This window comes from Coregonus clupeaformis, chromosome 24 (genome assembly GCF_020615455.1).
Source record: "Coregonus clupeaformis isolate EN_2021a chromosome 24, ASM2061545v1, whole genome shotgun sequence".
NCBI lineage: Eukaryota > Metazoa > Chordata > Actinopteri > Salmoniformes > Salmonidae > Coregonus > Coregonus clupeaformis.
The window spans coordinates 44,675,678-44,691,345 of record NC_059215.1 but is presented as its reverse complement, the minus strand read 5'-3'; the positions used below and the strand labels follow the sequence as shown (position 1 = coordinate 44,691,345).

Here is a 15,668-nt window from a genome sequence, read left to right as displayed (position 1 = left end):
CCTTCTCTCCTTTTTCTCCCTGTGGCAGCCTCCTGCTGCCCAGGCGCCAAGCCATGTGCCCCCCCAAAAAATTTTTTGGGGAGTAACCACGGGCTTCCAGCCTCGACTCCGCGCTTCCTCTTCATACCACCTCCTCTCGGCTGCAGCTGCCTCCAGCTCTTCACGAGGGCGGTGATATTCCTCCTCAGACCACCTCCTCTCGGCTGCAGCTGCCTCCAGCTCTTCACGAGGGCGATGATGTTCCTCCGGTTGTGCCCAAGGACCCTTTCCAGCCCGAATCTCCTCCCATGTCCAAAAGTCCTTAGGAGGCATCCATAACTCCTGTGTCCAGACCCCTTGCTCCTGGACGCGCTGCTTGGTCCTTTTTTGGTGGGTTATTCTGTCACGATCGTCTGAAGGAGGAGACCAATGCGCAGCGTTGCGAGTGAACATGATGACTTTATTAACTTAAAGCAACCACGAAGAAAACAACAAATGACGATCCGTGCAAGTTCTATACTGAATACTACTAACAGCAACAAAAGAAACAATAACCCACAACACAAAGTGAACTCACACAGTATAAATATGGCTCCCAATCAGAGATAACGAGCCGACAGCTGACACTCGTTACCTCCGATTGGGAGTCATACGACTAATCAAGAACAATTAACCAAACATAGAAAATGCACAACCAGAAATCCCCAACATAGAAATACACCCAAACAATGAAACTAAACAACCCTGGCTCAAATATCAAGGTCCGTGGAGCCAGAGTGTCACACTCTGCTCTAAGGCAGCAGCAGCCTGAGACAAAATTATGCACACATCTACAGCCAATAGGAGTACAGGTGTCCCTATAAGAGGGGATGCCTCCCCTCAATCAGCCTCCCTTTTTCTTCAGCGACTGGATGACTAGACTGAAGAGCCAAGAAGAGACGAAGCACGAAGACTCAGGACGAAAAAACGCTGTTGATATTCCAGTCATCAACGTCGTCTAAATGAGCACACCGGGAGATTTTCCACCCCCAAAAGCTCTTTTCAGAGCTCAGTGCAGATGCACTTCCATGGCGGCCGGTGACCACCACGACCTATGTTTAGTGTGTTTGGGATCCCAGCATGCCAAGGAAGGCGTCTGCAGTCCCCCAGTGCGCCTCCTGCGCCCTCCTTTCTTTAAAGGAGAGGAAGCAGCGTTAGGCGTTTTTCAGGGAGGACATCCCCCTTGAGGATGTGCTGTCGATACTAGCCTCTGCTTCAGAGGCGTCGTCCGACGGCGCAGACTCGGGGGAAGATAGGGACTTTGAGGAGGGGTCTGGCATTCCAATGGAACAGTCGGACCCCGTCCCTCATACTTTCAAGCCCCCCCTTCCTTTGGAGAGCGAGAGGGCTTGTAGTCCCTATAGCGAAGGGGATACGAGCTCTGAGAGATCAGAAGCTCTCTCTTTCGCTGCAGCCTCTCTGAGATTGGATTTTCCGGGTCTCATTGAGAGAGCTGCTCAACGGCTGGTAATAAGGCTGCCCCCTCTTCCCTCCGCACCGGAGGTTGATATGATGGAGGGCGGTCCTTATTCCAGGCCAAGGAAGGCTGCAGAGCCAGTGGCTCCTGCCATGCCTTCTTTGGCTAGGTACGTTGAGGGCTCGTGGGAGGCACCTTTAGCGGCGCGTTCGCCTGTAAAAGCGTATCTCCCATTCACGAGAGTGGAAGGAAGGTTTCAGGGTCAGGGAATCCCCAGGTTAGAGAGCGCCATGGCGGTGTATCTCGTACCGGGTTCGAGCCCTTGGCCCTCTTCCAAGAAGGCCACGTTGCCATCCCAGAAGGACCGACTCACAGCGTCGCTGTTAGAGAAGTCCTTTGGGTTGGGAGCCCAAGCTGTAGCAGCAGCTAACAACATTGCCCTCTTGGCGGCCTCTCTGTCCCGTTTAACCACGGGTAAGACAGAGCTGGCACCGGAGGAGGTGGAGGAGGCGTCCAGAATTTCTGGCGCCATACTCCCACCTGACACAGGCGTCCGCAGTCTGCGCGGGGAGGTCCATGGCCACTTCGGTGGTCGGGGACGACACCTCTGGTTGTCATTGACATCCATGAAAGAGGCAGACAGGACGTCTCTCTTGAACGCCCCCCTCTCTGACGACGGCCTCTTTGGGGTCGCCGTCAAAGAGGCGACGGAGCGTTTTTCTAAGTTAGAGGAGGAGAAGAAGCAGTTGGCCAAGCACCTGCCGTTGGCAGGACGACTCGGCCCCCCTCCTCCCCAAAGGCCATCTACCTCCGCCCCTCTAAGTAGACCGGGGTCTACGACGAGGCGGCGTAATCGGCGTCACCCAGCGGCCACGAGCAGCAAGGGAACGGGCCCGGCCCTCCCAGCAGCTACGGTAGCCCCACTACAGCCGGCGAGGGAGGTGACGAGGACGCCGACCTGGCCCTCCAAGGGAGGCAAGAGGAGGCGTACGTGACGGACGCGGGGAGAGGATGGAGGACGCATCGATGGTGTCGAACGTGCCCACTGTTCCCCCCACCCTTCGGTTGAAGGGATGGGTGTTGATGTAAATGCCTTTGTTGATGTGTTTAATAAAGAGTTGGCTCCACCTGACTTTGTCAAAAGAGCCTCTTTTCCATAATACGTCCGAGAGCGTTCAAATCTCACCCTCTCTTCCTTACCACTCTAAGAGCCGTTCAGCCCACCGAGGGTGCGTTGCTGAACAGGCACTAAGAGTAGGTATCCAGAAGACCTCAATCAGGTCGTCACATCACACTTCACGTATAAGAAGTGCTTTACATAGAACGCAGCAGTCCCGGTCAGATTCTGACATGAGGACGCAGCCGCTATTTGGGATGGCGCACTAGCACAGACTAAGGTCTCCACTAGTACGAGCCAGACCCATGCTGCGTTCACGGAGGGCCCGATTACCGCGGTCACCAAGGTGCCCAGAGTATCGGCGTCCCCAGGCATTGTAACACAGCAGCTATCTGGAGACGGCGCATTATCGCAGACCAAGGTCTCGGTTAATGCGATTCAGACCCATGCTACGTTCACGGAGGGCAGGATTACTAGCGTTATGGGTATAACCAAAGTATCAGCTCCCCTGACAGAACGAGCCAGTACTCACCACACTGAGCGTGAATCAACCCACCAGGGGTGCAGAGTTGAACACACACAGAGGGTGAAAGTTAAGAAGGTATCAAGGCGCCGCCTTGTTTTACCTCATAGAGACCTCATACTACAGACTTCTAGGAGTACTGTAGTGAAGGGCTCTGGTTCTCGCCCCGTCAACAGAGCTGGCGATCACTCACACAACACAGACAGTGATGCATCTCACAAGTCTGGGGTTTGCTGTGAATTGGAAAAAGAGCGCGCCCTGGCCCACTCATCAGATTGTCTACCTGGGGATACAGCTAGACACTGTGAGGATGAGGGCTCGAATTTCGGACCCCCGAAGGGTAGCCTTGTTGCTAGCCCTAAGGAAGTGTCGTCCGAATCACACGGTGACGGCGCTGTCGATCATGTCACTTTTGGGTCTCATGTCGTCAGCCCACTCTGTGGTTCCGCTGGGACTCCTGCATATGCGCAGGATGCAGCGATGGTTCGCCCAACTAAGACTAGACTCATTGCGTCAACGTCATCGGTTGGTGGTGGTTCCCCCTCTCGCTCAGTGCAGACCTAAACTATTGGAGAAACTTCGCGCGTTCTCACGCGGCGGAGTCCCGATAGGAAAGGTGTCCTCTCACATCCCAGTATTCCACGGATGCGTCCCTGACGGGATGGGGAGGGACATGTCAGACACAAGCGATAGGAGGTGTGTGGCCTCAATCAGGTCGTCACATCAACCTCCTGGAGTTGGAAACGGTTCGACTGGTTCTGACCCACTTCGCGTCTACCCTTCGGGGTCGCGATGTGCTGGTCTGGTCAGACAACCGGACCACAGTAGCCCACATAAATCGCCAGGGAGGAGTCAGGTCTCCTGCTCTCCATCGGGCGGCAGAGGAATTGTGGCTGTGGGCTCACGAGCACCTTCACTCATTGAGAGCAGCACACATTCAGGGCTACTTGAACGTAGGAGCAGACCTCATGTCAAGAGGGGGTCCTCGAGACGACGAGTGGTGTCTGCATCCAGACATTGTTCTCCAGATTTGGGAACAATTCGGGAGAGCCGAGGTAGACCTATTCGCGTCACGCGTGAACGCGCAATGTCCTCTGTGGTTCTCTCTGAGGGAACAGGACGAACCGCCACTGGGAAGGGACGCCTTTGCGCACCAACCGTGGCCGAGAGTTCTCCTGTATGCATTCCCTCCGCTGTCCTGCATTCTCCCACTGCTAGCCAGGGTGAGGTCAGGGGGCTGTCAGTGATACTGATAGCGCCCGATCGCCCGGGGCTCCTTGGTTTGCGGAGATGAGTCAGATGTTGATTGCGCCACCTTGGCCAATTCCACATCGACGGGCCCGCGTTGTCTCAGGCGGCTGGCACGATAGGGAAATTGCCCATTCGGCCAACCACTGAAGGCCTGGCTGCTGAGAGGGACAGGCTAGAGCGCCGTGGGTTATCTGATGCAGTGATCAGGACCATACAGGGTTCACGTGCCAGTTCCACTTCTAAGATGTATGCCAGTAGATGGAACGTGTTTTCACGATGGTGTGTCACACAAGGTGTAGACCCCATGAGCTGTCAGGTGGAGAATATTCTCTCTTTTCTACAGCTCATGTTTGATAAGCAAAAATCGCCTGCCACGATTAGAGTGTTTGCAGCAGCGATTTCAGCTTGTCATGAGGGTTTTGGCAGAGATAAGGTCTTTAGCCACCCTCTAGTGAAACGCTTCCTATTAGGAACGCGGCGACTTAGGCCAACACCTAGAGTCACGCTTCCTCAGTGGGATTTGGCTTTGGTACTCGAAGCGCTATGTAAGTCGCTGTTCGAGCCATTGAATCAAATACCCCTCAAGATGCTGTCTATAAAGACAGCACTGTTGCTCGCTTTGACTACAGCTAAGCGGGTCAGTGATTTGTGTGCTCTTTCGACGAGACCTGACTGCTTGGCCATCAATGGTGACCTGAGCAGAGCAGTGTTACGTCCTAACCCGGCATTTGTGCCGAAGGTTATTAAGAGTTCATATAGGTCATAGAGAGAGGAGTGAGGAAAAGCTCCATCGCCTGTGCCCGGTACGCGCTTTGGCGTGTTACGTTGAGCGCACAGCAGCGATTAGGTAATCGCCTCAGTTGTTTGTGTGTCACGGTGCGGCTGCACTAGGTAGACCACTTTCAAAACAGAAGTTGTCTCACTGGCTTTGTGAAGGCATTGAGACAGCTTATGAGGCAGCAGGGCGGCAATTGCCTCAGGGTATCAGAGCTCACTCCACTCGTGGAGTAGCGGCTTCTACTGCCCTTTTCAGAGGAACAGGAGTAGAGGATATCTGTAGAGCAGCATCCTGGTCGACGCCGTCTCCATTTATCCGTTTCTATCTCTTAGATATGTCTTCTAATTCTCTGGCTCGATCTGTACTCAGCGTGGCTGAAGCGAGATCTTGAGCAAGAAAGAGAGGAGAAGCAGGACTGTGGACACAGGTTTCCATCAGGTCCGCTTTGGTTAGGAAGACGTATTTTTGACAGATGTGTTTTCTAACTCTTTGGCTCGGTCTGTACTCAGCATAGCTGAAGGGAGATCTTGAGCTAGGAAGAGAGGGAAAAGCAGGACTATGGACAGGGTTTCCATCAGGTCCGCTTTGGATAAGAAAACATATTTTGTGGCATGAATCTTGACTGACAGGGTCAGTACAGTAGAGGCATGCGTTGATTAACAGAATGTGAGGTCATCTATCTGCTTGTTCAGTTAGTATGACTCATGTTTTTGTTCCTGTCCACTAATCTCTGGGATTCCATTGAGTGAGTGAGGCGGTCTACCGCGTTTACAATGTAGAGTGACACTTGGTGTTATTCCATTAGTGGTCGGTAGTGTTTTCACAGGATATTGAGGCACATCTATCTGCTAGTACAGATTAGTATGGCTTCTATTCTGGTGATCTGCCCACTAGTCATTGGCATTGCCATTGGACTAGGTGGGGCGGGTCTTTTAACCGATGACGCGGTATATTGTGACGCCCGTAGGGGTTTTTAGTTGCAGTACTGCGGGACTCGGTTGCAGCCATTGCTAGGCCTGACTTTCTCGTTTCGATGGGAAGTGTTAGGCTCGGCAGGGAGTACATTTTGGAGCGCTACGCTCCGCCTTAAACCACTAGGAGCAGAGCTCCCCTATGGGGCGGAGCTCCACGATATAGAACGATTAGTTACCGGAGTGAACTTCAGTTCTATGAGTGGAGCGGAGCCCCATAGGACTTAAGGCCCTGCCGACCCTCTCTAGTCTCGCTGAAGAAAAATATCTCGGGAGGCTGATTGAGGGGAGGCATCCCCTCTTATAGGGACACCTGTACTCCTATTGGCTGTAGGTGTGTGCATAATTTTGTCTCAGGCTGCTGCTGCCTTAGGGCAGAGGGTAAACCACTAGGAGCAGAGCTCCCCTATGGGGCTCCGCTCCACTCATAGAACTGAAGTTACACTCCGGTAACTAATCGTTCTACTGTAGGTGACAGGGCGACATGTTGTGAGGACTAAAACAGCATAAAACCGGGTGTATCTCAAAGCATGATCAAATTAAATAGCCAGCTACAGTAATTTTGAGACAAATGTTGACAAAAATGTGCAGTTTTATAGCTAATCTCATTCTATTATACACATTGTGCCATGAGGCTGAGAGAAAATGTTGCTGTTTTAAAGCAAATTTCCTGCAATTCTACAGATTTTGCCATGGGGCAGAGGAAAATGTGCAGTTGTATAGCTCAACTCATGCTATTTTGCCATGAGACTGAGAAAATGTAGCATTTTTAAAGAAAATGTATTAGCCAGCTACAGTAATTGTGAGAAACATTGAGAAATAGTTTGGTCAAATTTTTTGTCAAATTAACAAGTTATCTACATTTGATAAGCTGCTAGCTAGCTATAGCTATCTGGTAGCTTGCTAGTTAGTTAGCTCCCATGCCAATTTCAATCTTTCTAAACTAATATCGTTGGTGGGTGGGCCTGCAGAAATGTGGGTGGGCCCCAAAAACAAAAAACAAAAAATGTTCAGCTAATTTCCTTCAATTCTACACATTTTGCCAAGGGGCAGAGAGGAAAATATGCAGTTTTATAGCTCATCTCATGCTATTCTACACATTTTGCCATGAGGCTGAGAGACAATTTAGCATTCTTAAAGCTAGTTACAGCTAAAATAAAGTTGTGTTGACTGTGATAAAAGCACTGGATTATGAGCTGTCTTGTTTGTTAAATGAGCAACTGAAATAGGCAGTGGCATGGTGCATATAGAAGCACAGTGACTATGCCTCAATGCAGTCATATTCGTGCCTTATTGAGGGTGTGGCTTTCAGTTAGTTCTTTTTGGCAACCCATCCTGTGAGAGTGAATGTCATTCCAGTTCATCTGCTCTGTTATATTTCTTAAAATCTGACTAACCCAGTGCACTGCTTGCTATGAATTCTACAGTGCCGTCAGAAAGTATTCATAACCCTTGACTTATTCCACATTTTGTTGTGTTAGACTGAATTCAAAAAGGATTAAGAAAAAAACAAATCTCACCCATATACACACAATACCCCATAATGACAAAGTTTAAATGTTAGCAAATCTATTGAAAATATAATACAGAAATATCTCATTTACATAAGTATTCACACCCCTGAATAAATACATGTTAGAATATGCTTTGGAAGTGATTACAGCTGTTAGTCTTTCTGGGCAAATCTCTAAGAGCTTTGCACACCTGGATTGTTCAAGCTCTGTCAAGTTGGTTGTTGGTCATTGCTAGACAGCTATTTTCAAGTCTTGCCATAGATTTTCAAGCCGATTTAAGTCAAAACTGTAACTAGGCCACTCAGGAACATTCAATGTCGTCTTGGTATGCAACTCCAGTGTATATTTGGCCTTGTGTTTTAGGTTATTGTCCTGCTGAAAGGTGAATCTGTCTCCCAATGTCTGTTGGAAAGGTTTTCCTCTAGGATTTTTCCTGTGCGTAGCTCTATTCCGTTTCTTTTTATTCAAAAAAACTCCTTAGTCATTGCTGATGACAAGCATACCCATAACATGATGCAGCCACTACCATGCTTTAAAATATGAAGAGTGGTACTCAGTGATGTGTTGTGTTGGATTTACCCCAAGCTTTGTAATCAGGACATAAAGTTCATTCTTTGCCAGATTTTTTGCAGTTTTACTTTAGTGCCTTATTGCAAACAGGATGCATGTTTTGGAATATTTTTTATTCTGTACAGGCTTCCTTCTTTTCACTGTCATTTAGGTTAGTATTGTGGAGTAACTACAATATTGTTGATTCATCCTCAGTTTTCTCCTATCACAGCCATTAAACTCTGAAACTGTTTTAAAGTCACCATTACACTGGGTGTATTGATACACCATTGATACACCATCCAAAGTATAATTAATAACTTCACCATGCTCAAAAGGATATTCAATGTCTGGTTTTTTTAAGTTGACCCATTTACCAATAGGTGCCCTTCTTTGTGAGGCATTGGGAAACCTCCCTGGTCTTTGTGGTTAAATCTGTGTTTGAAATTCACTGAGGGACCTCAGTCGAGCAGTGAATTTCAAACACAGATTCAACCACAAAGAGGTTTTCTAATTCATTGCAAAGAAGGGCACCTATTGGTAGATGGGTACAAATTAAAAAGTAGACATTGAATATCCCTTTGAGCATGGTGAAGTTATTAATTACACTTTGGATGGTATATCAATACACCCAGACACTACAAAGATACCGGCGTCCTTCCTAACTCAGTTGCCAGAGAGGAAGGAAACCGTTCAGGGATTTCACCATGAGGCCAATGGTGACTTTAAAACAGTTACAGAGTTTAATGACTGTGATAGGAGAAAACTGAGGATGGATCAACAACATTGTAGTTACTCCACAATACTAACCTAAATGACAGAGTGAAAAGAAAAAACCCTGTACAGAATACAAATATTCCAAAAGATGCACCTGTTTGCATTAAGGCACTAAAATAAAACTGCAAAAAATGTGGCCAAGAAATGAACTTTATGTCCTGAATACAAAGCATTATGTTTAGGGCAAATCCAACACAACACATCACTGAGTACCACTCTTCATATTTTAAAGCATGGTGGTGGCTGCATCATGTTATGGGTATGCTTGTCATCGGCAAGGACTAGGAAGATTTTTGGGATAAAAATAAACAGAATAGAGCAGGTAAAATCCTAGAGAAAAACCTGGTTCAGTCTGCTTTCCAACAGACAAATTCACCTTTCAGCAGGACAATAACCTAAAACACAATGGCCAAATATATACTGGAGTTGCATACCAAGACGACATTGAATGTTCCTGAGTTACAGTTTTGACTTAAATCGGCTTGAAAATCTATGGCAAGACTTGAAAATAGCTGTCTAGCAATGATCAAGATCCAACTTGACAGAGCTTGAAGAATTTGTAAAATAATAATGTGCAAATATTGTACAATCCAGGTGTGCTAAGCTCTTAGAGACTTACCCAGAAAGACTAACAGCTGTAATCGCTGTCAAGGGTGATTCTAACATGTATTGACTCGAAATGAGATATTTCTGTATTTCATTTTTTATAAATTTGCAAAAATGTCTAAAAACATGTTTTGTCACTTTAAATTAAGGCTGTAACACAACAAAATGTGGAGTAAGTCAAGGGGTATTAATACTTTCTGAAGGCACTGTATATGTTTTTTACATGATCTAAAGATTATGTAAAGAGATGATCTCATCAATTACATAATCTAGTAGTAAGCAGTGAGCTCCAATTAAAATACATTCTAAATTACTGAAGACTCAGCCCTCCTTAATAGCTTAATGTCACTGAGTTTGTGTGGTATGTGCATGTCTTCACCTCAAGATACCTTTAATTAATTAAGTGTGTGTGCGTGTGCATGTCTTCACCTGCAAGTGTGTGTGTGTGTGTGTGCATCTGATGTGCAAGTGTGTGTGATGCGCACACTACTTTCTTAAAGTACATACAGTATGTGTTAAGGTGTGTGCATGTGTCTGACGTACGAGTGTGTGTGATGTGTGCAATACTTTGGTATAGTAGGGATGTGTTAATGTGTGTGCGTGCTATCTAATCTGTGCTCCAGTCTCTAACAGTAGAGAGGAGAAGACAGTTTGTCCAGGTCAAGTCTGTAGGCCCCATGCTGGGCTCGCTGGGAGGTGTCTTACGTAAAGAGCTGACGACTGTCAACAAACACATACTATCTAGCTACCTGCCACACACACACTATCAGGGAGAACAAGAGGTGGAGAAGGGGTGCTAAAAAGAGAGAGAGAGAGACAGACTATTTACTATTTGGAGTGTTTATGAGGGCTGTGTGGGGTTGAAAGAGGTGAACTGTTTCACAATTACCCTTTGTGATTTTTGCCCTCATTGGAAAACACTGTTGAGTGTCCTTTGGCCTGGTATGAGAATAGAAAGTCAAAATATTCAACTCCCTGTGGGTTATTTGTTGCCTTGTGGAGTAGAACCTTCTGTGCTCTCAATACACTCTTCTCATAGGAAATTAGCCCCCTCTTGTGGGGTAGATTGTCCACTGTATGTGTCCGCTTGTTATAGCTGGGTTCTGCTCTGTTAAAGAAAGTGTTTTTGAGTATTATTGTCAATCATTACAGATGTTTTGGGACAGTTCAATATGATGAATTAAGAATTTCTCTCTCTGCCTCCAGGGACGTCCCCTCTCCACATCACCCCTACTCTACAAATTCAAAAAAATGACACCCACCCAGTTCAGAGGAACCACTCCATCCCCGTGGGCCGCCCTCGCCTCCCCCCATCCTCCTCTCCCTCCTCCTCTCCCTCCTCCTTCTCTTCCCCCAACGGCACCTCTCTCCTGTGGGATGACCTGAGCAGGACGCTGGCCTTCGCCTGGGGGCTCCACGTCTACGGCACGGCTATCCTCTTCCTGCTCTTCCTGGCTGGAGCCGCCCTGGGTCTGGTTCTAGCCCCCAGCATGCACTGCCCTCACCGTGGTGCGCTGGTCCTGGCCAACGCCCTCCTTCTCCTGGTGGGCGCAGCCAGGGCAGCTCTGTTCCTGATTGACCCATACGGAACAAGGAAGATTCTTCCCCGGCCTGCAGTGACTGCTCTTTATAACCTCCCTCTGCCGTTACTGGTATGGGCTCAGGCTGCACTGGCACTACTCGCCATGAAGGAGGCAGGTGTGAGTCTGCTGCCCTCTGCTCTTGAGCACCCTCCTCTGTTGGCTGTGTTGGCTGTATTACAGTGCACCCTGCTGCTGGCTGCTGACCTTCTCTCCCCAGCCCTGTCCCCAGCTGTGCCTGTCACCCTGCAGTCCCTGTCTCTCTGCTGGGGCCTGGCACTCTGTCTGGGCTTCCTGTGCTACGTCTTCCCCCACCTCCACCACCCGCCTGCCCAGCCACCCATCCCAGAGGAGGAGAGGGCAGTTAAAGCCTGGCCGGGGGGTAGGAGGGCAGGGTCAGTGCTGGGTCGTGTGCTAGTGTTGTGTGCCCTCCTAGGGGCATTGTGCTGTGGGCTCCACGTCTACGCCACCCTGTGGCTCTACGGGATGTTGGGGGACTGGAGGCGCTTCTGCTGGGACTGGTGGCTGGTTCACTTCTGGGCCCGGTTGTTGGAGCTGGCCTGGGCCTTTTCTCTCATCCTCTTGGGCTCCTGGGTGTTCTGGAGGCCCCGGGGGGCCCAAGGGAGAGGAGAGGAGGGAGCAGCGGAGAGCAGGGCGGGAGGAGATCTCCCCTCACCTGGACAGTCATCTGGGTTGACTCATAAACACACCTGCTGGTCCAAGATAGTCCAGAGCCTGACAGGGAAGCCCTGTGGAAAGTTAGAGAGTAACGGAGTGGGAGGAGTAGTAGTAGGAGGGGGCGGGGCGGAGGAGCTGCCTAATAACTGGGCGGGGCAGGAGCGCTCGGGGGCCGACATCAGCAAGAGTCTGATCAGAAACCAGAACCTTGAGGCTCCACCCTCACAGCCACGCGGCGTCAAGGACAGCAACCGTGGACGCAACCAGAGAGGCAGGTCTGCAGAAAGGGGGGTGTCGGATGGGTCCACAGGATCTCTGCTGCAGGCGTTAGGCCGCCCCCCACTGCACATGCTTAGCGGCAGCCTGGAGCAGGAGAAGGAGTCAGGGGTGTCTCTGTATGAGTTTGACCTGCGACCCCCCTCCCCCATCGACCTGAGCCGCAGCATCGATGAGGCCCTGCACCGAAAGCACATCCTTCATGGGGGCAGCCTGTTTCAGCCCCTTTGCGCCCCCTCACCCACTCCCTCCCCGGGCTCAGCTGTCAGTCAGGGGGGCCCCTGGCTCCGCAGGAACAGCGACCCCCAGATCTCTGACAGCAGTGAGGATCGCTCAGCCTGTACAGAGTCCTCCGTGCCACTGGGGGGCAGTGTGCTCAGCAGTGTTCCCAGCAGGCAGGTCACTGCTCCCCCCACGCCCTCTCACCAGGGGCACTGCTGGGCCGGGGACGGGGGTGCCAGTGTCCCCTCCTCAATGTCCTGTCCCGTCTCCCTGCGCCCCTCCAGAACCTCCAAGGGGCATATTGGGGATGACGTGGGAGACGACACAAGGCCCTTCCTCACCCCAGACTCTGAGACCCAGAGGGGGTGGGCAGGGAGGAAGGGAGCGGGAGGGAAGAGCTACATGGAGGTCAGCAGGAAGGACGACTTAGCCAGCGTCAGCAGTGAGATTATTGACCTCTGAACCCATAACTCTCAACTCCAACCCAGGACATCAGGACCAATGACCAAGCCCCAAACAAAACCATCAAAAAACAAACTTACATAAGACCTTAACCCTTAGATAATAACTTTAAATCTATCTAGTCAACTAGATAGACTTTATCATAAACATTGACTCAACTACATGAGGAATGTTACGTGAATCATGGACAGAGGACTTATTTTGAGAAGATGAGGGAAAATACATAAAAACTTTCATATCCACTGAGTTGAACAGATGTCCTATATGGGACATTATCCAGTGTTTGCTCTAAATGTGAGTGGTTCAAATGTTGTGTTTTTTGGCAAAGGTGTGGCCAACCTGACTCAGATTATGGGGCATAGAGCACATGTGTGAACAACAGAACACACACACACACCAACACACACCTACAGATACACACCTATGTACATTTGATTAACTCGCTGCATTTCAAGCATCACATACATCAGCATGTACTGTACATTCACTCTTTGTAGCACTATTATTTAAGGTGGACTTGAGTGAACAGAGGAATGGATTGACACAGGATTCATATTGGTGACGACCCAGGGATTCTTTAAAATATTTATTGGTCATCCCTACCATTCCCTCTGTGAATCCATTGTTTGATGGATGTATGCTAAATATGAATGCCGTGGCTCCTACCTTTCTGAAAGCCGTTGTCCTCCTTGTGAAAATGTCTTTACATTTTGATAGTATTCATTTGCTGTCCTTGATATTTCAACTTGATGCATATGTGTTTTTAAGATTTGTGCCATATACATTGATCACGTTGGTGGTTGATTTCAAGTTATGCTTAAAAATACATGAATAACACATTACCTGACTGACAACAGTGGTCTTTTCCCACACTTCCTCTAGCAGGAAGGTAGCAGTCCACATGCATAGGATTGCTGGTAATTGGCTCATAATTGAGTTTCTGTTTCAATAGTCTGCCTTGTATGTAAATGTGATGTTTATTACATAAGTAAAAACAACCCCTTAGAGACACAACTGAACTGACAGGCAGAAAGAAAGAAAGTGCATTATCCTGTGAAACTGTGGCTGATGCCCGGAGCTGTAGCTAAAATAGTTCCTGCTAAAACCAGACATTTTAGTTTGAAAATGATGCTGATACATTTCACCTGCTGATTGTGGTACATTCTATCATCACGGACCGTCAAAGCCTATGACTGCATTTTGTAACACGCAATATAACTGACAACAGTATAAACACACCTACAATATTTTATCAGTTGCAGCATGTCAGTGCACAACGTGAACTTTTTTTTTTTTGTAGCTATACTCATTGCTCCATACAGCTAAGCAGCTGTATTTCATAACACTTGCCTACTATGAACCACACCACTCCTGTACTGTAGTACTCTACAGACGTCTATAAGCCTAAACCTGAGCACTCTAGACTGAAGTATTTTTACTACTCAAGAGGAAAATATTATACAAGTATATTATGTAACATAAGAAAGTATGTCAATACTGTTATTTTTGGATGTTTGTAAATAAAGGTGCACTTCAAAAATGATCAAAAGGTATTTACCATGAAGACAATCTAAAGTGGTCTTGCTGAGGTCTTTGAGGCGTTCAACAGAGTTATCTGCCAAGAAAGTGATGACTGGTCATGGCTTATGGAGGAATATTGGGAACAGTGACTGTCCAGCCCTAATTTCTGATATTCAGGGCTCTGTTCGGGATAGAAGTGTTGAAAGAAGTTTCACAACAGTACCTGGGATTGCAGTAGAGGTTAGCGTTTAATGTTTAGGGGTTAAAGGGCAGTGTCAATGGCACTCTCTAATTTGGAGCTGTGTCCATTTGAAAACAGTTAAAAAATGTTGAGTGATACTGAACAAAGCCCAGGAGTCAATCCTCAGTCCCATATCTCCACTTGAGACCTGGGTTAAGTAAAATAGGCACAAAATGGGAGAAGATGTTTTGAAACAGAGTAAAATGGGGAGGTACTACCTGAACCCGTCCAATAAGAAACTCATTTATTTTTTTCTGTTTCAAAATCCTTCCAAACGTGTCCTACTGAACACGACCCGGGTCCCTGTGCTACAGGATCAGCTGTTTTCTGTTTCCTGCCTCCCTCAGTGTCAGTGCAGTCTCTCCCTGTGATGTGAAATGCTTGACTTGTTTGATATTTACAGTACAGTACAATGGGGTTGTGTTGTTGCCTACATTCCAATGACCCCATCTGATTTCAGCATACTTTGCTGTTTCTCCATTCACTTTCAGCTCGAGGTACTGTAGAAATCATCCTTATAAGTACATGTTTAGGATCAGATTACCCTACCTCCAATTCTAACCTTAACCATTTGGATGGAGGAAGAATATCTGACCCTATATCAGTGATCTGGGGCAACTTCTGCCTTCTCCTTCATTTCATTATGTGGTTGGGTTAGGAGAACATTCAGCAGTGATTGGCAGTTGTGGGGATGTTTGTGTTGTTTGTGCCATAGCACAGTAAACCAATCTGTCCTCCTCTGCGAACAGTAGTCACAGTGCAGAAGTATAGTATTAGAGATTTTCCAACATATTAATTTCATTAATTTGCTAATTGACTGTTTCTATATGAAGTTGTATTATATTGCGTTGCGGCCTCTTATCTGGTTTCAAATAAATATGATAAATATAAAAAATATGTCTGATATAACGTGTTGTTTATTCACAGTACTTACAGTATTATGTGTTATTACACTTGTATTACATGCTGTGACATTTTTAAGACCTGTACAATGCATTAGATGATGAAGGCAGTCCTATATTATTATACTTTATTATCTTGTTCACTCACTCTTTCCATCCACGAATGTCTATAAGAAGTTGTTTTTATGTCCTTGGCCATGTGAGTGAGTGAGTGAGTGAGGTATATAACAGAGAAACATAGAGGACAGGCATAAAGGTACACATA

General features: G+C 47.8%; 1 protein-coding gene across 2 annotated transcripts in view; it reads left to right on the top strand.

The window, feature by feature from the left end:
* LOC121538589 (proline-rich transmembrane protein 3) overlaps positions 1-15,398 on the top strand; it is a 42,347-nt gene extending 26,949 nt beyond the window's left edge. Inside the window, exon 4 of one of the 2 annotated variants that reach the window (XM_041846733.2) lies at positions 10,788-15,398. In XM_041846733.2, the coding sequence (XP_041702667.1) occupies positions 10,788-12,739 (1,952 nt within the window). In that variant the 3' untranslated portion in view covers positions 12,740-15,398. Of the gene's footprint in view, positions 1-10,727 lie in introns of both variants that reach the window. The other variant, XM_041846732.2, reaches the window with a different exon arrangement.
* The last annotated feature ends 270 nt before the right edge of the window (positions 15,399-15,668 follow it).